Source organism: Dermacentor albipictus, chromosome 9 (assembly GCF_038994185.2).
Source record: "Dermacentor albipictus isolate Rhodes 1998 colony chromosome 9, USDA_Dalb.pri_finalv2, whole genome shotgun sequence".
In the NCBI taxonomy this organism is placed as follows: Eukaryota; Metazoa; Arthropoda; class Arachnida; order Ixodida; family Ixodidae; genus Dermacentor; species Dermacentor albipictus.
In genome coordinates, this window is record NC_091829.1 from 30,911,592 (window position 1) to 30,932,913 (window position 21,322).

Sequence of the window (21,322 nt, forward strand, 5' to 3'; positions counted from 1 at the left end):
CGTAGCAAATGCTACAAAGGAAACCCATACGGGTTCCTCGAAAGAAAAGCCTCACAGTTGAAGGAAATTCGTCCTCGTCCGGGACCACCGCCTTTTCAGGGCAGCCGCTCTACCATCTGAGCTAACAACGTGGCTAGCAGATGCAAGGGTGAAGTCAAATTCATTAACAACTCGAAGCAAAAGCAAGAGCTTAGAATTTTAGGACTTGGTGCACTCATGCATCGATTTATTCAGAACTAAAAGAACTTGTAGAAGCTACAGCTGTAAAAAAATAAGATGCATTTTGGACTATGTGAGCTGACCTAACAATGTAAGCTCCAAGTAGCTGTACAAATCAGTGCCAGAAAAAGAAAATTGTAATCTAAGGTTTAATCATTGGTCATAGTAGTGCCACTAAACAGAAAAATCATACAGCCATGATGTTGATCTCAGTCCAAAACAGATGGCGATGAAACAGTGAGCCATGAGAGCAACTGCTAGCATGTGGAGTGGTGTGATTGATGGCATTGTGGGGAAGCTCACTAGGTTGGAGAGCTAACTGTGTCCTTGTGCCTTGGATCTGGTCCGACATTGCTTGACACTATATGACAGCTCTGAGCCATAACGTCTGAAATGCTCTGTTCAGACTCTGTTCACCTCTGTTCAGATATTCTGCGGACATTGCTCTTCGAACAACCTATGGCATGCCTACAGATGCATGAGGCCTTTGCTGTGAGAAGACTTTGCAGCCAGGATGGAGAATTTCTAGGGTATCACTTTTCGGTACGTAACAATGAAAATGGTTGTTCAGTCATGATATCATATCCAACCAAACTAGGTGGACTGGAGAGCAACCTTTCTTTCGTGATTTCTCACGCAGGCATTCAATTTTGTTTACGCAGCTAAATATGACAGGCCAAATATGAAAATACGAGTTGAAGATTAAATGCATGGTTGGATGTTTGATATATTGAGTAGCAGCACATGCGGATGGCTAAAAAATAATAAAAAAACGTGACAATACTGCACACATAAGCGATACTTCAGAACAATACGGGTTTGTGGGACGCGACCTCTACGCGCCTTCCTAGAGATACGGGACCACGTGACACAGCCCACCTGCCCTCCCCAAAACATTTGTCACTCGGACGGCTATGCATCGTTAGTAATTCCAGGTGAATCTCTGGGTCCGCCACGCTGTATCATCGCCGGCCTCTGATATTACTTCGGCCTCCCTCCGAGCCGTGCGAGGGGCAGGTTCCAACACGATCCCGGTCGGCAAACACGCTCTTTTTGTTCGCTCGGTGAGGCTGGAGAGGATGCCCCGATATCGCGCCTTCCCCGATAAAGAGACCGGCATCTCGAACGCTGCACTGGCAATATAATCGGCGCACGCACGGTGCCAAGATTCTCCCCATTTAAAGATCCACCTCCAGCGATACAGCGCAAGTTGCTAGGCTCTTTAAATGGCGACAGTGAAGAAGCGAAAGTATGAGTGCGCCTCAACTAGACAGAAAAAAAAAAGAAAAAAAGAAATGAGGTTGCGAATGATAACGAACCCGTAAAGAATAAAAAAAAAGAAATACGTTACGTTCGAGCACCTGTGCTGCGAAACAGACCGGGCCATGAAAGTCGTTCGTTATAAACGTCACTTCGTTATAGAGAAATCGCTCGAGGCACTGCCACCCAAATGGCCCTACATAAAGCAAGATATGCAAGCGCACTGAGCCGTCACACGGGCAATTTGTAGAGAACAGTAGCTGACTTTGGTTTCGGACTGTTCGGTATCGAAAAACAGAGAGTGCATGGTTCACTGATCGCATGCTCTTTCTCCTTCGTGGGCTCTCGAGATGAAATGAAGTTGACGATAATGGCGATGGCAAAACAATCATTTAGAAAGGGAGGCCATTTCGCTTGCTGAATCGAATAACGATGAAGAAAAAAAAAAAGAAAAGCTGCGGTGTCGGTAACGCTCAAAGAAAGACGCAGGGACGCTCATCCATCCGACGTGCCAGTAAGGTCGTTTCCGAAAGTGCACCGACATAAGCGGTATCTATGATCAGCCCCGCTATGAACGACAGGCGTCACGTAACATTCGAAGCACGACTCGAGGCAAAAGAGAGACAGAAAACACAGCATAATCACAAAGCACCCGGCGCGCACGCTGCTAGAAGCGCGAAAACGTGACCGTACGCGTCGGGGCGGCCTCGCCTCTTTCCAATCAATAAGCGCTACGGCAGCGAAGCACGGGAGGAAAAAAGAACGACAGCCACACGAGCGACGCCAAGAAAAAAAAGAAAGAGAGAGAAATATGACACTCGTCGCAGCATCCGCACCGCGAGCAGTAATCGACTCCATTCAGGAAATTGCCGGCACCGCGCGTAGCTTGTCAGGTGCCGCGTACGATATCCGTACCCGAGCCCGAAAACGTCGCCCGCGCTGGCAAAACGAAAGCGTACACAAACATAGCAATGAGGCTCGCTCCTCGTGCCGCGTTTTTCGCAGCAAAAGCACCAACGCCCGCTACAGCTTCGCAGAGGAAGAGCCGTGCGTTTTGTGTACGGAAGCTGGCAGCTCAAGGCGAGAACCGCAATGTTTTGCTTGTTAGTCGCTTCTAGAAACGAAATCTGGCACCGCTCGACGACACATGTCTTAGGGTCGCTCACCTGCATAGCCGTGACTCCCAGCTCCTCGTTGCTGATCTTGCGAAGGTGAGATCCCAGCGAACGCGCTTCCACTTGCAGATATATGCTGTCCGCGATCGCATCTTGCCGATCCGAGGCCTCACTTTCCGCCCCGGCGGCTGCCGAAGACTCCTTGGCGAGCGACGCGAGAAACAAGTTGCTCTTGAGAAACTCGTGCACTCCGGAGCGGTTCGCGAACTTGCCAATGTTCCCGAACAGTTTTATCGAGGGCTTGGCGTCGCCGCCCGCGGCACACCGCACACAGTCGAGGCACACGACAACGAAAAAGACGGAGCCAAGAGCGGCAATTCTCCGGAGGTCCCGAAATTCGGAAGAACCCGCCGCCATGTTCCTCCTAGCGGGGGTCAACAAACACACACACGCACGGAGAACCCCGCCGCGCTGCAAGCCCTCTTCGGAGGCTCGGTGAAGATGAGCCTGAGCAGGCGACGACTTCGTCAGGTGACCGTCGCTGGCCGCTGTAGCCGATTCATTGTGCCAGGTCGCCCACCAACAAGGCCACCGCGGCGGCTCCACAAACGCGACCTGACCACCACCACAACACAAGATCACACAAGCCGCCCGACTGCCGCATGTCCGACACCTTGCGTCCGACGGCGTCTGCCATTAATGGGCGGTGAAGGCAAAGCAATAACGCGATAGGTCTGTAGCAAAATGGTAATTTTCTAAATTAAAACGTACATTTTTAATATTTTATTATACAAATAATTAAAGTAATATTATTTGATCTAACAAATATATTTTAATTTTAAGAAAGGTTCAAAAACACGGTCCAAAAACAACTATTTGCCGCGGATCTGCGATTCAATATGGCGGCGCCCACACGCTGTAAACATGGAGCAAAGAACAGCTGATTTGTGACCAGTTCGGCGATGAAGCAAGGGCAGCATGATTTCCCTGGCTAATAAATATGTCGCACTTATCACTTGTAGTGTTATTAGACACATATATATACCTGTCAGTGTTTCCCTCTCGCAGCCAGGGCACTCGAGAGCAGCTCGCTTACAGGCGCGAAGGTGGTTGCACACGGGAAACAGTGAGCAAATACAATACTTTCGTAGTTTCATAAACTTTTCGCGCTTGGAAAGTTCTGCTCATTCTTAATCCTGTCTACATGCGCTTGCCCTTTCAGAGTCTCGCTGCGAAGTGCGCTACGAATGGAAGGATCCCAAGTCTGATGACGAAGTGTGAGTTGTTTGTAGGAACTAGCAGTACTCTCTTCTTTTTTCCCCACCAGGTTCACTGCTGCTGTGCTTATTGCGCACTTTCTCACTGCAGAGTCAATATTACCTACGTAAGAAAAGATGGATCGAAAGTGCCGGTACGGGGGAAAGTTGGTGACAACCTCATGTATTTAGCTCATCGCTACGGCGTCGAGGTGGAAGGTACGACAACTATTAGATCGCGGGCCGTAAGGCAGTTTACGTTTCACCATACGTGCCGCGCTCTCGCACACGCATTGTGCGAGGCGACAGCGTTTGGGCAAGATTTATTAACGCAGGCGTTGTGTTCACTGTTACAGGTGCTTGCGAAGCTTCCCTAGCGTGCACGACGTGTCACGTGTACGTGAGGGAGGATTACTGCGACAAGCTACCAGAGCCCGATGAAAAGTAATTCGCGCCTCTGCCTAATGCGTATAGTCTGCGAAAGAAAAGCGCGAAATAAGTTAATCTCGCCTCTGCCTTTTCCTTCAGAGAGGAGGACCTCCTGGACCTGGCGCCATTCCTCAAAGAGAACTCCAGGCTTGGTAAGAAGGCATTGCAATTTTTCGCGCGTGCGTATAGATCTATCCTTGTATACGGCATTTCCGTATATTAAACGGCTTACCCAATATGAAAATTGGAAAATGTTAAAATGCGTACATTAACTTGCTTTAAACCACTTCTCTCTTACAGTTAGGTGAAAAAGCAGCTTGCACCTTTAACCTTGGGTTCTTCTAAAGTCCAGTTGAGCTACGTGCAAGTCATATTGTATCTGCTATTTAGCTCTTGTGCATACATTTCGTATATCCCAGAAGCTCCGGGAGGGCAATCTTGTATACTCCCACAAAGACATGACAATATTCTTTTCCTGAAAGGTTTGATTGAAGGTCATTCGGTAATGCACAATGGTACAAATAAGAGTGGCATCATTGCAAAGTCTGGAAGGATGGAACTGCACATTCGGATTTCTTGCTTGCAATAAATGCACAAGAATAATAGGGTTTTTTTATATTGCAGAGTGGTAGTTTGGCCACGAGCCAAGCCATAGCAAGGTATTCTGGATCAATTGTGATTAGGTGGGCTTCTTTTAGCATGCCCCGAAACTTCAACACACAAACATTTTTGCATTCTTCTCTCATCAGTATGTGTGGCTATCACGACTAGGGGTTGCAGTTGTGACCTTGTGCCCAGGAGCACAATGTCACAGCTCTTAATACTGTCACTTTCGACTGCACCCAATTGCAATCAAAACTACCATATGTGATTAGGCCTATGCTGCTACTAAGCCACCACTCCTCGAAAACAGAACCCTTCATAGGCTTGTTGCTTTTATTTGCAGAAGAGTGACTCAAGCAGTCTGTTCTATTTTTTTTTTTAGATGTCACTGGCATTCTACCTTCTATGGCTGAACCAACACTTAACCAGTGTTTCCGTTTCTGTTGATTCTGCCGAAAACAGTGGCGAGGCACAGTAGAGTCATGACTGTGCGCAGATAAGAAAGGAAACAATCCTAGGTGACTTTGGTTTCTGAGCCTTGTGAAGGATGCAAGTGTTTATTTACAGGATGCCAGATCATACTGACCAAGGACTTGGAAGGGATGGAGGTGACATTGCCAATGGCAACACGCAACTTCTACGTTGACGGTCACGTGCCCCAGCCGCACTAAAAGCGGTGCTCTGCTTGTCCATGCCGCTATTCGATTTATTGTATAGATTTTCTCGTTATTAAAACCATGCTCGGTTAATTTTTCCGGCAGACGTCGTCGTTAGAGGTACAAGCTGGCCGCAAACACAATGTCCCTCTTGATGAGCTTGACGGCTGAAACACACGACGAAGCCACATCATATAAGAGATTGAAAAACATTGAACACACGCTAAACACACCACGGTGTTTACCTGTATAAATAATTGAAGTTTTCTTTTTAACATATGCTATTAACCCTGCAATTCTCAGCATTCACTTATACTGTGCTGGGTTTAATACTTCAGGATTATGATTTAAACATGGGCAACAACACACAGTCAATAGCAGCATCTTTTTATATATATACTGGAGTGATATTACAGATGTTTATAGCTCAGCGTAGTTCAGATTGTACTCAAATAACGGTTCATTGAGCTTTCTTATACAAATGTACTCTCCATAGCCAGAAATAAAGGTGAGCAAGTTTTTCTTGATGTGGAACTAACTGTGTTTGGGCATTACTGGGTCAAATTCAAGAAAGATGAGAAATACTTTGCATTTTGTTAAGGAAACAAAAATAACACTGTCTTTGAGTATTTACAGAGCCATGAATTTAAACAAGACTCCTTCATTGTAGCTTGTGTGTTCAGACTGCACATCTACGTCATAACATAGCTGGTCGCACTATCCAATCAGGATACAAAAATAGCAAGCTGTACTAGAACAGAAGAGTTTCAATGCTACAGCGCTAATACTATGTGAAAAGCAGGCACAGCTTGACTGAGCAGCGTAGAAAAGACAGGACAAATAAGTGGATAGGACGAGTCGCTTACAGAACACTACTTATTTGTCTTGTCTTTCCCGCACTGTTCAGTGAGACCTGCCTTGTCAATAAGCCCAGGTTTCTGCCCTCAGGCACAGCTATTAATGCCAGATCACACACACAGTTCTCTCTGAGATTGTACAAAATGCCACCTGAAATGTTTCCACATCTTTTGCTTCCTGCAGAAGAGAGCTATAGTGCATTTCAAACCAGAATTAACAAAGAAGCAACTGTCCACAGATGTTTGCGACCGAAGGGTAACAAATTGATCTACATGGTTTACCCTACGGATTGATTACCAGGATACTACCCTCCACTACTAAAGACAACTTGGCATGAAGTGAGATTCCCAAAGGTTTTACCAAACAGACCACTTTTTCCATGTGATTGCAAGCTGCAACACTGCTCAGCCAATCTGACCATGGAGCCATTAAGTACAAAAAATATTTACTTATGCACATCACGTGGACATCACAACACTTACCTTCTGAAAATTTGTTTTCCAGTTCTGTGTTTCCTATGCACTTTGCAGCCTGGATTATCTGCCGTAGCAATTCCTCCAGCCTTCGCATACACCTAATTATGCTCCCTGAAAGGTACCATCAAAAATTTTAACAATTAAAGTTGCACAGGAAATCATTGGCCTATAGAGGCAATACTACAGTGAATCAAATCATCTGACACAACTCAAGGAGGCATGGGTGCAATATTTAACTTCTTGTAACATTAACTTTCTTTTTCCCTTGCATCTAAAGGTATTGGATTTCATGGTGAAAACATTCAAAGTTATAAATTTGTTTTTCCATAGATAAAATGTGTGAGCTTGGCACAGAAAAGCCACAGTAACTATTACGTAACCAGGAAAAAAATATCCGCTTTGAGCAATGCACATGAGCTGACATAGTAATAGCTGTCCATACGCTCTTGGCATTATTGCAGGAGGTTAAAGTACTATGATAAATTGAGTCGGCAGTCTTGCAGCCAACCACTTATGCTGGTAGCTTACTCCACCCGCTAATGGTCATTGAGAAAAACGAATACATATAATAAAGAAGACCTATCCTGCAGGTGCAAATTTGAACTTTAAATTTGTGATCATTACTGGGAGGTGCAGTGGGCTATTTGAAGATAACTTGAAGAGTCAGATAAAGCTTCTTCGATATAGATTAAATTAAAAAGTTCAAGTTGAAGATTGTGTCTTTGTTCCCTCAGCTAGTGCCATTTAAGATCTCACTCCGTGTCACGCATACTTGCAAATTGGTCACCTGCAGAACAAGTATCTTGCTGCAAGAGACTATACTTGAATACACTCCAGTGCACCAACATATCCAGTGTGCTAGTTAGTATAAGTGTTTCGTAAATTAATTGTTAGTAAAGTTAGTATACTGATTGTTAGTATAACACTATGCGACATAGAGACACCTCTCTCAACCCATTTTGAGCTCTGGGTTCATAAATTTAAATTGCCAGTGTATTATACAGGTGGCGTCCAAATCGCACCTTTGAGCAACAGCTTCCTCAGAGTAATAGAAGCTGATCTCGAAGGCCATGCTTTTTACGCACTGCAGGAGTCGGAAGCAGTAATTGCAGGAGCTGGAAATATGTCATGCTGCTGTGTTTTGGGCACCACCCATTCATTCTGTTAGCTTATGAACAAAATTCTTGTTTGGATAGGTGATGCCCGAACTGAAAGAGGCTCTTCCAGCAGTGCGTTAGTGCCAACCTTCAAACACGTCTGTCATGCCGCAGACTTGTGCAAAGGAGGCTCCCTTGCTCCAGGAGTAGATGACGTCCATCAAATGCGGCTTGAACGAGTTGACGTAGGTGTCCTCATCTATGCACAGCTTGGCGTCCTTGGTCACGCGTGCTATCCTCCGCGCTATGTCCTGCGGCAAAGCCAACAGCATCCCAAGTTTACAACACGTGAGCCATTGAAGTTGGACTGCCCACACATCATGCGTGTCTTTACAGAGTTCTGGAGTGTCACTGGTTACACACACGTGCCCTATTGTAAGGAGTTCTGAAGCTTGCCTAGAGGTTCCCAAAATCTGCTGCTTCTGTGGGTAGACAATGCAACAATGCATGCTCTGGAGTGAGACAAGGGCACTGAAGTGGAGAAAGTGCCGCACGGTGCTCTGAAGTCCCAACAACTCATCGGCGTGCTGTCATTAACAGTTCTGAAATCCGTACACAGTGGAGAAAACAACTGCACACCAATATAGCAGCGAAAGAAAACAATGGTGCAGGCTCCAACAGAGAAAACATTTATGCAGTTTTTACAGCAATTTAAGAAGTCAATAAGCAAGTGATGAAACTCAACAGAATAACCTGAACGTTGTGCGATGAAAATGTATTCTACATGTTAAATTTTGTCCAAGGTCGATTTCCATGCTGCCACCATACTGACTCAACGCAGCCCTGCCCTGTATTGCAAGGCATAGTACGGAAGCACCACAAGCTAACATACACACAGTTTGAAATAGCGAAGGGAGTGGCAGTACGGAATGTTCGCTTTCTGACAAGCATGTGCACTACCCACTGCCGGGGCTCCTGATCGGACCAGCATTCTGACCGTGAGTGCTCGCGGACATCAAGTGAACTCTGTTCATGTGCGTCATAGGGCAGGTGACATCTTGTGTGCTTAGTTAGTGAGTGAATGTTTACTGCAATTTTAGTAACAGAACTTCGTGTGATTATTCTAATACTTTATCGCTGCCAGTGCTTGCGTCTCAACTGAAACTGGGACGTATTTGAAGAGCAATTTTTTCTGTGTGCATCAAGCAACTCGGAAGGCAATGCAGCACAACACTATACTTGGGCCCTCAATTGCTGCATGTGCAAGGACACTCGCACAGACCTGCATCTGTCGCAGAGGGCCAGACAGCTCTTCGGTGAGGTTGGGCATCTCGTTTGACTTCTCCTGGAAGACGAGGCAGCTCAGCAAGGCTGTCGCTTGGTGCGCGTTGAGCTCGTTGAACATGTTGTTGAAGATCATCTCCGTGACAAGCAGTTCATCAGCACTGCACAGCAATGGAGAAGTCAGAAGAACAAGCTATGAGGCAAAACTAGGGTAATGCATTGGTGCTTTATAGGTGTAGTCAAGTTGCACAAAATATGTCACGCTCAATCGCAGAAGACTATCACAGACGCTACACTAATCCTTTGCAAGCTATAAGATCGACACACAGTCAGGCTACTAGTGCACTTCGGGCACTATCAAAGGTCAGCTCTTTAATTTGTGGCCCACGAGGAGTACAGTAGCTCATGTGCACAAAAAAACAATGAAGCTGGCCCGAACTCGACTTGAGGCACACAGCCATTACCATCTGTTTGTTTTATATCCACCACCGGACAAAGGTCTGTCCCAGTGATCTGCAATTACCCCAATCTTGCACCAGCTGCACCCCGTCTTATGCCTGCAAACTTCCTAATTTCATCACACCACCTAGTTTTCTGCCATCCTCAACTGCGTGCCCTTTGCTTTGATACCTATTCTTCAACTCTGGTGGGCCACCAGTTATCTGTTTTGCACATTACATGACATGCCCAATTTTTCTTTTCTCCATTTCAACTTGAATGGAGAACTGATCCGCTGTGTTGGCGGATCAGTTAAAAAATATAGGTAGCAGAGGCCTCGGTGGACTTGATCTAAAGATATAAACGTTCCACTGCTGCACAGTGGGTTATAAGTGACGACATCGTGGAAGGCTCCGGGTCAGTGAGAAATACCTAGGGTCCTTTAATGTGCACCTAAATCAAAGTGCATTCTGCCTCCATCGGAATGCAGCTGCACCACCCCAGCATAAAACCTGCAACCTTGCGCCAGGTGGCAGAATGCTACATCCACCGAGTCACTATGGTGGGTGAAGCTCTGATTTATGCCAACTGGCCAGGATTCCTTACCATGCATGAATACCTCAATTGCGTATTAGCATTCCGTCCCTACTGTAATGCAACTACCAAGGTCAGGAATGAGTCGCACCCACGAACTCAACTACGCTGACATGGGATGAGTGCAGTCGGATAAAAATTGGAAGAGGTGCCTCTGCACAGCACAGGAAGTAACAAGGATCCTGCTTTTGACATTACAGTCATCATGACAAATCAGGGGCTGTGTTATGCAAGGATTTTTTCCCTTCAATTCCCTTCAATACATCACGTGTATGCACGTGATGTATTTTAATTGCTTTGTACTTGCAATTGTTATTCATTTTTCATGGGACCCGACACTAGCCTGTGGCTATGGGTCCAACCAGTTCTGGTATTTCTGTGTGTTCTATGTCTGCAAATAAAGAAAAAAGAATTGAATTTATTGCTTATCACCTGCCACAGCTAGTGAAACTGACAGCAATTAATGTTTGATGTTGCACCAGGCAACGACAAAAGCCCCCCAAAATATGCAGATCCCAGACACTGTGGGAATCGATGTAAGTGAAGCTTTCTGTGCTGTTTGCGTTCATTGATGGTATTTGGCGGTGATGCTGACTGCAAATGACAGTTGTGATGTGATGTTACATGTTACCTTGCCTGCACCACTTGTGTTTTTTCACGTAGTACACAGAACACAGAGATACGCATCATTCATTCACTCACTCCTTTACTGGAGAGAGTCCAAATGAGAGATGCTTTTTGACGATGCACTTTCTTTCTCCCGTGCCATATTAGGTGAACTGCCATGAGCGCAGAGAGGTAAGGTTAGTGACCCGTTTCCCGACTGCGTCTATACAGGATCCGGTTGTACCCTTTCCTGCCTCTTCTCTCTCTACCTCTTCCCTGAACTGTCGTTGCTGTTGCGCGTGAGCATGGAGGCAAGCGCAGCAGCTCCTGCAATGCTTTTGCTGGGGGGGTCACGTCTAATTATAGCATCCAGGGGGCACTGTTACGTCCCCCAGGGTGTGTCAGAGGGCACTGTTGCCTTGCTCTACCGAAACATCCTTGACCACTCCACGGACTACACAAGCAAGCGGTTTCGCTCGGTGCACAAGCCCACCTGCTGACTTCACAGGCGACCTTGCCCTTGATCTCCATGACATCGGCAGCCGTGGCGTAACCAAGCCGCCGGAGAACTCGCTTGCGGCACTTGAGTTCTTCCATTTGGAGCAGTGCCTTGGCCTTCTTGAGCTCATTCCTAACCTCCCTTATCTCCTGCGCAACCTGCACGTTTAACAATTGAAAGCCTAAGTTAAAAAAAAAAAAACGCAGAGGAGAAGCAAACAAAACAAAGTACTATGTACTTCGTCACTTCACTGCAAGTGACACTGAGATGCGGTGGAAGTGGTACGTAGCACAGTGTTTCCAACAAAAATTACTAGAGGGAACTCGGGAGCTACAATTGTTCTGCTACCATGACCGCAACGGAAAGTCCTAAGCTACAAGACAAACCCGGTGGTACAGGCACCTCCTGTTCAGCATCCCAAGCCCAGAGTCACTAGTTGAAAAGATACGAGCGTCATCCATGCTTTCTCTTGGAACGGATATCGGACCGGGAGGCCTTTCACGTTCCTGAAGCGGCGCGGCGATGTGCTTTTGCATACAACACACAGCTGCAGTTTGCACAAGCCATCCATACTTGCAGTAAGTAAAACCGAGATGCACACCTTATTAATTTTTCCTCCATGTCATGCAGTACTGCCCTTCAGATTCAATGCCTTGTTTAACAGTACCTCTTGAAGCTGTGCCATTCTGTCGAAAGTGAATATTTCCGACGGCATGGGAAGTGATTGTAGCCCTTAAGTAGAAGCACACTTGCAAGAGCGTAGTGCAGTGCAGCATTTGATATACCCATTGTGATGTGAACAGGAGTTCGATACAGGCGCAGCCCTGAGCTGTGCTTCTGCATGGGATAACCAGGAGGATGTTTTCGACATAAACAATAATTCAATATATTCAAGTTCTATATATCTGGGATCGGCTGTATTATGCTGCATATTTCTAAATTTCCAAGCATTCAACAGTTTTCTAAGCACAGCAAGGCAATCAGTCTCTTCCCACGTGCACAATTAATGCAAATTGTTGCATTAGAATGCAATACTTTGTTGAAAATAATTAATTTGCAATGTCACAAATACGTCTGAAGTTGCAAGAATGAAGTTTAGGCAAATCAATGTACCGTGGCTAATTCTCAATCTGGCTCAACTGCCATATTTACGGCTTCTGTAGACACTGGTGCCGGAGTTCCCTCAACTAATTTTTGTAGAAGACTCCATGGTATTTAGCATTTGCTGAATGCTGCCCAACTCAAATTTGTACGACATTTTTGTCACTAAAGTTGCATACTGCTTGGACCAAGCTTCCTGCACCATCGAGAGGTAATTTTTTTCATTGCAGTTTCCAGTGGTAGGAAATGGCTAAGAACTCATGCGTACAGCAAAAGTTTATTTCTTGAAATATTTTGTCTCAAAAACACTTAACTCCCACCAACAGTATATGCACAAATAAACTATACAGATAAAGATCACGAGACATGTCACAAAATTTACGGCTATCAATTTGTTGTCCCAAAAACATGTTTCATCAGAGGAAGAAACATGTCAGAAAGGGGTCAGAAGAAGAATGCTTGAGCAGATGAAGCACTGCATGCGGTTATACCAAAATTATGACTGCGCGCAGCCCCAATGTACAGGAATACGCGAACCACAACTGAAGGCAAGGAAAAATAAAACTAATTAGTATCTCTGAACTTTGGCTGCGCAGGACCTTATCTAAGCTACTGGAAACACAACAGCGGCGGTTGAAAAAAACAATAGCATCTCCTCCACACATGCCTTGGAGGTAGGAGAAGATGAGCATGTGACCACGTTAGCGAGGGCTTGGAAGTAAACAAACCGAATTGTGCGCCTTGGTGAGCGGAAACACAATTTCAAATGACTGCAAGACTCCGCAGAAGATGACAGCACCTCTCAACAACCAGTGGTGTCAAATTCATCCCAAATATCACACATAAGATTGGTGCAGTACATGTACATCAAGAACCATGCGGGACGAATCAGCGGCGCCATGTATGTACGGCAAAAAGCCTTAACGGGTTAAAGAAGTGATCATGTTACAAAAAAAGCCATGAAAAATACATTAGGAATAAATCCTCATTTATCAACAAAACAAATGCCTGCAATGTTCCCGTTTGTGATACATACACACTGTATTAACGATGATTTACCTTTGAATGCAACAAACAAGCACAGCAGCAATCCTGGAACAGTAGAAACTGAAGAGTAATGCATTGTTTATGCAGGAATGCTGTGACTACTTCAGCAAATTTGCTGTTGCCAATTTCACCTGTTTCAGGAACTTGTGGGCACAGACTTGCTCGAAGCAAGTGCCCCTCTAGTGCTCTTTCAAAGACTTTCAAGGGTACGGTCGAACACCTAGCGAAACTTTATTGCAAGCAGAATTTCTTTTTTGCTAAGCTTAACGCATCATTTGTAAGATTGCACGAGCCCAAATTTGTAAGCTTTACAGAAACTTCGGGAGAGTTAGCAGCTATGCTCACTACTCAATTCAGTTTCAAAAACCTCCATTCCCGATCCCTGTTAAAGGGAAGCTGAAACACTTTTCGAAAAAAATGAGTTCTCTGCGGCATTCTACAGTTTTGAGTCCCCTGAACACGAATATCTCGTTCAAAAAGGGCGGAAACAAGCGCAAGCGGCTGTTTTTTCATGAAAACGCGCACCAGCGCCTCAGGGTATCGCGCGAACGCTGCTGTTGCCCGTGATTGGTCGGAGCCGCTGTGACGTCAGTGGCGGCAGTCGCCGGTCGGCGCCGCCGTTTGAGAGCGTAGCACGCTGTTCTGTTCTGGCTGCATAGCTGAGTTGTAAGCATTATGGAACGTTCTTGCTGTCTCGGACAGCTTGTATTTTCGCCGTACATGTTCGAACCGACAGCCGATACGGAAAACGATGGCGGCAACGACGATGTTGAGTGTGCCAAAAGCGAGAGCGATGTGTACACCTTCTCGCGCGCTGGAAATCTTAGCTGTTACGTATGCTTTTTTTTTTTTCATGTAGCTGCACGTTCCAATGACGGGAGAAAAAATGCGCTAAAGTGTCACTGGGAACTTGCTGCTGGAAGAATGCCGAAGCACTAACTTCTCATCAGATTGTAAACACGGGTACAATTCCGCGATGTCAAGCACCTTGCCGCTGCTTGTCTGAAGTCCCGTGGTTTTCTGAGCGTTGATACACGACCGCGAACATAAGTGCCGCGTTTCAAAGCGCGCACATGCAGTGCTGCGAGGTACAGTCATGGAAGTTGCTTATCATACACATCCAGATCGAGATGGTCAGGGGGATTATATGTGCAATATTCAGAATATGGTTCGACGACTTTGCGATTGTGGCTCGATCAAGAATCGGTATGCGCGCTCCATGCTATTGTTGACATAAAGATATTAGGCAGTTTTAGCACCGCCATGTGGTAAACATGATAACTGCAACCGTACGTCGAATGTCACTAGGCAAGCCTATACTCCAATTTATACCTCAGGTGCAACGCTGTGGAAGCTACGCACGAAGTCCGGTTACCAAAATTTATTACTGCGCGCGTTTCCGTCTATGGTTCGCAGCGTGCCAGCGGCATTTGCTCACGCGAGCATGCACGTGAAGCTGCCGCGACGGGCTGCAATTAAAGAATGCCGAAAAGAAAATTGATTTAAAAGAACGTGTTAGCAGCCGTATAAGTACACGGATTTTTTCTATGGGTAAATTCTTTTTTTTCATTCAGAACTGAGCTTATATATGAAAAGTTTTCTCAAAAATCGGGTCAAGAAACACCGAACTTTTTCTAAGTGCGAACGCAGCCACTGCAAGAAGTATCTCAAGCCTCCAGAGCGTTGCACCTGATGTATGAAACGGAGTATAGCAACGCTAGCAACAACGCGTTTCCGCATTTGTCGTAAGGCTATCCGGCTATCGCGGAAATGGTCAGAGCACAGCACAGTTGATTTCGTTGGCACGAACTTATCTCTCCTCACCGCACTGCGCTGCAAGCTTCTTGTGCTTCGGGAACCTGCAAAACACCACATCGTCTCGCCCGCGTGTGTTCGCACAGCCGAATGCTGCACAGAACGAGGGCATGTTGGGCGCCCTTGGCTGTAGGCACTCACACAGCACAGAAGGAAACAACAGTTTACGAAAATCGCAAAACAAACGTGAGCGGCGGCGGCGGCAAATCTCTCGTAGCGTCGTTCAGTAAAGCGCAGGACGGAAAGAGGCATGCCAGCGCATGCCAGCACGCCGGTCCGGCAGCTCGGTCCCCGCCAGTGACGTCACTCTCGCCGGTTCTCTCCTCTGGTAACCTCCTCACCCGGCGCTTCGGGAAGCGATGGGGGCGTGTCCGCGGGGGTGATTTAGAAAGCGATTTCCGCCCCTTATATTACCAAAACGAAGAAAAAAATTTCGGAACCGTAAATTATTAGGTCTGTTCTTCCCACTCCCAGCAATTCATGAAAATTGAAAACCGCTTCAGCTTCCCTTTAAAAAGAGCTTTAAAAGAAAGATAGCTCTCTCACCTTCATTTTCTTCTCATACTCTGAATAGATCTTCGGAAGGTCAGGATTCGAATGCAGTGGATGCGCATACATCCGGTTCTCAAAGGCCTCGATTTTCTGCGAAACGTTAACCAGACACAAAGTTCTCAAACTGCAATCGTTGGAGTGACAAGACAAACGTCGGTGACAAGAGGTGAACTAAAGGCATCCTACCTTGACAACTTCTCTCATGTTGATGTCCTTAATGTTGAGGTCCTCAAAGGGATCAACAAGCGGGATGCCTTTTGGAAACCTCTCTTCAACTTCCTGATAGGAAATGAAAGATAATAAAAATAAGAAAGTCGAAACAACAAAGAGAACCTTGTTAACCCCGCAATGCCAAATGTACAGCTTTTGATATGCTCATTTTGGTACCTCCAAATTTTTATTTAAGCATGTGGGGATGCTTGGCTCTCATGCACCCTCTGTTATTGTTTTCCCAGCATGGCTCTTGTGTCTCTTGTAATCCAGCTTCTCCGCATATCTGTACGCCATCCGCGGTTGATGCAATTGCAGAATAGTATTAGAGATGGCACGAGTGTTTCTCTAAGAAGACCACCTATCAGCGGGGTTGCTCTGGCGCAAAAGGAAGTAGCCTCTTCCTCTACAGCTTGGGGTCTGCAGCACGCCTTGTGGGACCATCTCGCAAAAGGCTCCATAGTGGGGCACCAAAATGGACAAACACATTCGTTTGCATGTGTCATCATTAGCATAGCTGCACATGCAAACAATTAGGCGTTAGTGTCCGGCTAGGGGCGAACGTAATTGCTCGATATCCTGGCACGGTGAGTTGGACTCCCTTGATTTGTTAGTGCCCATTGGTGTGTTCAATTGTTTGTGATTCAGCTAGCTGGCTAGATTGGTGTATAAAAGCCACTATAATTTCCCTTTTGTTTGTTCCCACTACTGTGTTGATGTTCTTTTATTCAAAGACCACTTTAAAGGGCAACTCCAGCGATTTTTCGATGTCCAGTAATCTTAACATTTTGAATATATGTTCCCTTTTACACTCTTATTATCTGTGCCAAACTATATGCCTGCAATCATATCATAAGAAGCATCATCAATTCATAATTTCTTTAATTCATTTAGTAAGTACAAGTAATTTCCTTTATGTTGTCCTTGGTGACAATGTTTGTTGGCTTCTTATGATTAATAATAATTGGGCATCTTGGTTAACCCCTTTCTTCTCGTTTATATGCCTGCAAGCCATTTAGTTTTCCTAAAAATGAATTTAGTGGTTGCATTCGCGACTCACGACTTTCTACTGGGCACCCTGTGTTAGTGATGTCTGAGACTACACCACCACTGTCGTTGAAATCGTCACTTAAATTGCCGCTGTCTAGTTCAGAAACTGTAAAAGTTCCCTGTGTCGTCAGGTGACATCATCAGCTTCACTTCTTTGGCATTAGCAACATGTCTGCTGCTTGTTTGCATTGTGGTAGTGCAGGATCTGACGTCATTGACTCATCCTGACGTCACACGAAGCAGCTACCCATTTCGTTGGTATCTCATGTATTGGTTATTTAAAATTATTGATGAATTTCTAAGCAAACTGAACCACCCTACCGGTGACTGTTAATGTCATTTGAAAATGACAATATCCTAATACGGTTAAAAAAGTGCCTGAGATGCCCTTTAAGACCCTACAGCATGATAAACTAAACACAATACCAGTAGCTTGTATTTTATACCATTGAGTGAGTTTTCAAGTTGTAAATAATTGAGGAAATCAAGGACTAACTAATTATCTTATAATTTGTTATTTACCAAACTACACATTTAATTGATATGATATGAGGAGGTCCCATTTCAATTTCTAACTACGGGACCTTTTCCTGTATATACTTATTATGTAATTATCCCCATTTTTGTCATACATAAAACATACTGATTCTGAATTGCTTATTTTTGTACAAATCTACGCCTCATATATTAAGATATAATTTTCCTTCACTTATAATTTTCATAAATGCATAGTTGTATTTGGGGTTTTCTAGGATTAAAGAAGCTCAACTAGGTGTAGGCGATAAACACTCACGCAAGTTCTAAACGTCAACCCTGGAACTTTAGCGTTCAACTCATGCGACAACAAAGTTGACAGGGCTCATTAAAAAATTGCCTTGTTATGGAACTCTGTAAATATAAAATATACACATAACACGAACCACATGGTTTAGTGACGTAGAAAATAAGTCGGACAAGCCTTTATGTTGTTGGCATGCGCTTAGATCTTATCAAAGGCGTCCACTACATTAAGCAACCGCCTCAATGGGCATTTACTTTGTGGTGTTGTCTTCACCGTGCAGTGAAGCAACATTATTGTGAACTTTTTTGATAATTTCATCACGCTTCATTTTTTTCGCATACGACGATGGGAGATGGCTCTGACGATCACAGGTATGCTAGTATATGACGATTGCGTGCTGACAAATTCTGCGAGTTCTCAAAGGGACACTAAAGGCAAATATTAAGTCAAGCTAAAGTGATAGATCAGTGCTCAAAAATTTCTAAGGGGCCAATATTATCGCAAGAAGACCCTTAATAATCGAGAAACTGAAATAAATGCAGGACATGATTAGAGACTCCCCCGCGACAAATGAGCGCTTGCTCGATGACAAAAGCCCTCCCTACTTAAATTCTTCTGCCAGTACCTCACCACTCATAATAACATCCTTGTATTGTATTATAACATGAACTAAAGTGCTACTTGACCAGTTCTGCTTCATATTTAGAAAAAATAGCTCATTGAAATTACCCTTGACAACGACACAGGAGGTCGAAAGGTTTCATTTTCGCTCGACTCCGTGCTACCCACGCTTTCGCGTTTCACTAGTTTCGTTATCGCATAGCGCTGCGCTGGTTTTTCTGGCTCGTGAAACTTGCGCAGCCTAGAAGTAGCAGAGAATTCAACTTCCATGTGATGTCGCGTGATGCTTGAACGTTCGTTGCCACTTGACCAAAAAGCAGCCGCAGCAGCGAATCCACTGCTCTAAGAGCGTTGCACCGTTTTACTCACCCATGGCAGCAGAGGGGGTTGAGGCACATGCAACATCACCACTCCCTCGCTTGGGTGGCGGGAGATTTGAATTTCGAAAAAGGTATTCAGACCCTGCACATGCAATTTTCTCGTAAACTAAGTCTTTTCTTGGCACGAAATAAGTGTTGCTAGGTTTCTGGAATGGTATTTGAACAGTTCACGTCGACTCAGTATTTGCCTTTAGTGTCCCTTTAAAAGGAATGTCTCTAGAACACTGGAAACATGTCTCTCTTGAGCAGCTGCACCAGCGATCTTGGAGGTCATGCTCTGCTAAGCACTGCCACATGCTTAGAGTTGGAGGACCACACAAAGAGGGCGCCACACACCCGCAAACAGCATTATTAAGTGGCACCAACAAAGAACATGGGATGCAGAAAGCACATCCTTCGTGTGCATTTGTCCACTTCTCTGGATGAGCAGACTGTCATGTCTGTCCACTTCCTTGTGTCCTTCATCTTTTGCAAAGACACTGTCATGAAATATGAATGCGATTCATATGCTTAGCACATAGTATACAGGTGTGGCCACTGCTAGCGGGAACACAGGAGTCATGGCATTGCTCCACGGAGAGCCCCAACACTGCCGCCTCATGAACTCTTGTGGCGCAGGCACAATAAAAAGCCCAGCGAAAAGCCCGGCGAGTTGTCTGCCAAGGCTTCATAAGACACTGTTTGTGGCGTTATGTGGAGCGATGCCACGAGCTCCCGTGTTCCTGCTAGCAGTGGCTGCGCCTGTACACACAGCTACCCATACCAAGCAATAACAACATACCTTGATAGACTTGAGCACTGCGGCTCTGTTGTCGGCAGACTTGAGGTCCTGGTTGTAGAACAGGCGAATAGTGCTCATCTTGGTGATGTTGTCAAGAGTCAGGGGAACCACCTAGAAATTGAAGACAGGAAAAAGTGAAGATAGAAAGAAACAAAGAAAAGTTAAATTATGCGGTTTCAATCACGGGCCATGAGAGGTGCCACAGTTTGAGGGCAACAGAATAATTTTGACTGCCTGGGTTTTCTTTTTAATGTGGACCTAAATCTAGGGGATGCTGCACAGCAGGGCTAAGTGCAGGGTAGATAGTCAACTAAAACGAAAACCAGCAAAAGAAATGCATACACGAGAAATGGGGGGTACACAGGACGGTGGTTTCACCTCAGAAGACCTAAATTTAAGTACACAAGCGCTCTTGCATTGTGCCTCCATAGGAATGCAGCTCTTATGGTTGGGGATCAAACTTGTGACTTCACAGAAAGCCATAGCCACTTAGCCATTAGTAGGTCACTACAGCGTGAGATCTTGTCTTGCATTTACACTGATGTGTAAAAGATAAAATATGCGAGGGAGTTCCTGATCAATCCGTAAGAGACTTGACACAACCATCATCCCTTATCACAACTACAGCTCTAGTAAGGCCCACAGTAGCAAAGTGCTTGAACAAGGTATACACCAACCTGCATTTCCCCTTTCTCTCCCGGTTTGGGAGGCGTCAACTTTGATGTGAGTTTCGTCTGGGCACTTTCCTTGGAAACGTTGAGAAGAACATCCACAATCACCACAGGGTCCTTGAGGCCAGATTGTCCCTGGACAGAGGCAAGCAAGAGTGCTGATATATTACAAGCACTCCTCCATGTTCACCCTTACAACATTTTATTTCTTTCTTTCTTTTTTTCCTACCTTTCTTTCTTTTTTTTTTGCTGCTACATAAATGTAGTACAGTACCACAACAACAAACCTCAACCTTTGTCAAGCCTTGAAGCATGACTGTGCAAACATAGTCGCCATTGCCTCCGTACAATCATGGATGGTCATAAACAGTTTGCGACATAATATGGATGTGCACATCTTCAGAAAACATCACCATTAAATGGACTATGTGACCACCTTGGCGTGGGGTAAATATCATAACAAGTTTTAGAGGGCAACTCTTAAACATCACCATGGACTATGTGACCACCTTGGCTTGGCGTAAATATCATAACAAGTTTTAGAAGGCAACTCTTAGGCGCCCGTTCCCGTGGCGAATGTCGGTGTCCTACCTTGTAACTGAGCAAACGAGCACAACGAAAGATGAGAGCGAACGTGGAGTGCAGCGGGGGATCAAAAAAGTAGCGAGAGTGAAGAGAGTGCGAGGAGGAGAGCACAGCAGGAGGGTTGATTGTTGGGCTAGTTGGTCGTCCATATTTGAAGTAGTAACTTAGCGCAAATAAAACCACGGAAACAAGAAAGACGGACATGCGCTTGTCCTTGTCCTGGTTGCTCAAGAGTACCCACTTTTTGCATTGGCGACTTTGTTTCGATGGTGAAAGTTCAACCACCACTAGCGCCCAACTGCTCACCACAAGAAGCGAGCAAAAGAGCCACAGAAAGC

At 45.3% G+C, this 21,322-nt stretch overlaps 3 protein-coding genes across 3 annotated transcripts in view; 1 reads left to right on the plus strand and 2 right to left on the minus strand.

Annotated features, from left to right (window-relative positions):
- The window catches only part of LOC135912733 (VWFA and cache domain-containing protein 1), a 69,844-nt gene extending 66,538 nt beyond the window's left edge, over positions 1 to 3,306 (minus strand). The window contains exon 1 of the mRNA XM_065445256.2: positions 2,646 to 3,306. Within this exon, the coding sequence (XP_065301328.1) occupies positions 2,646 to 3,011 (366 nt within the window). The 5' untranslated portion in view covers positions 3,012 to 3,306. The remainder of the gene's footprint in view (positions 1 to 2,645) is intronic.
- Positions 3,307 to 3,475: 169 nt separating this feature from the next.
- On the plus strand, positions 3,476 to 5,642 carry Fdx1 (Ferredoxin 1). The gene is made up of 6 exons (XM_065445271.2): positions 3,476 to 3,720; positions 3,817 to 3,871; positions 3,963 to 4,069; positions 4,207 to 4,294; positions 4,379 to 4,431; positions 5,450 to 5,642. Exons 1-6 carry the CDS (start codon positions 3,573 to 3,575, stop codon positions 5,551 to 5,553), a joined length of 555 nt encoding a protein of 184 aa, XP_065301343.1. The 5' UTR covers positions 3,476 to 3,572; the 3' UTR covers positions 5,554 to 5,642.
- Mtr4 (exosome RNA helicase Mtr4) overlaps positions 5,406 to 21,322 on the minus strand; it is a 36,000-nt gene continuing 20,083 nt past the window's right edge. Inside the window, exons 18-26 of the mRNA XM_065445258.1 lie at positions 20,406 to 20,534; positions 19,729 to 19,839; positions 16,092 to 16,184; positions 15,900 to 15,995; positions 11,385 to 11,548; positions 9,252 to 9,414; positions 8,118 to 8,280; positions 6,879 to 6,983; positions 5,406 to 5,705 (exon numbers count right to left, since the gene is read on the minus strand). Coding sequence (XP_065301330.1) covers positions 5,653 to 5,705; positions 6,879 to 6,983; positions 8,118 to 8,280; positions 9,252 to 9,414; positions 11,385 to 11,548; positions 15,900 to 15,995; positions 16,092 to 16,184; positions 19,729 to 19,839; positions 20,406 to 20,534 — 1,077 coding nt within the window. The 3' untranslated portion in view covers positions 5,406 to 5,652. The remainder of the gene's footprint in view (positions 5,706 to 6,878; positions 6,984 to 8,117; positions 8,281 to 9,251; positions 9,415 to 11,384; positions 11,549 to 15,899; positions 15,996 to 16,091; positions 16,185 to 19,728; positions 19,840 to 20,405; positions 20,535 to 21,322) is intronic.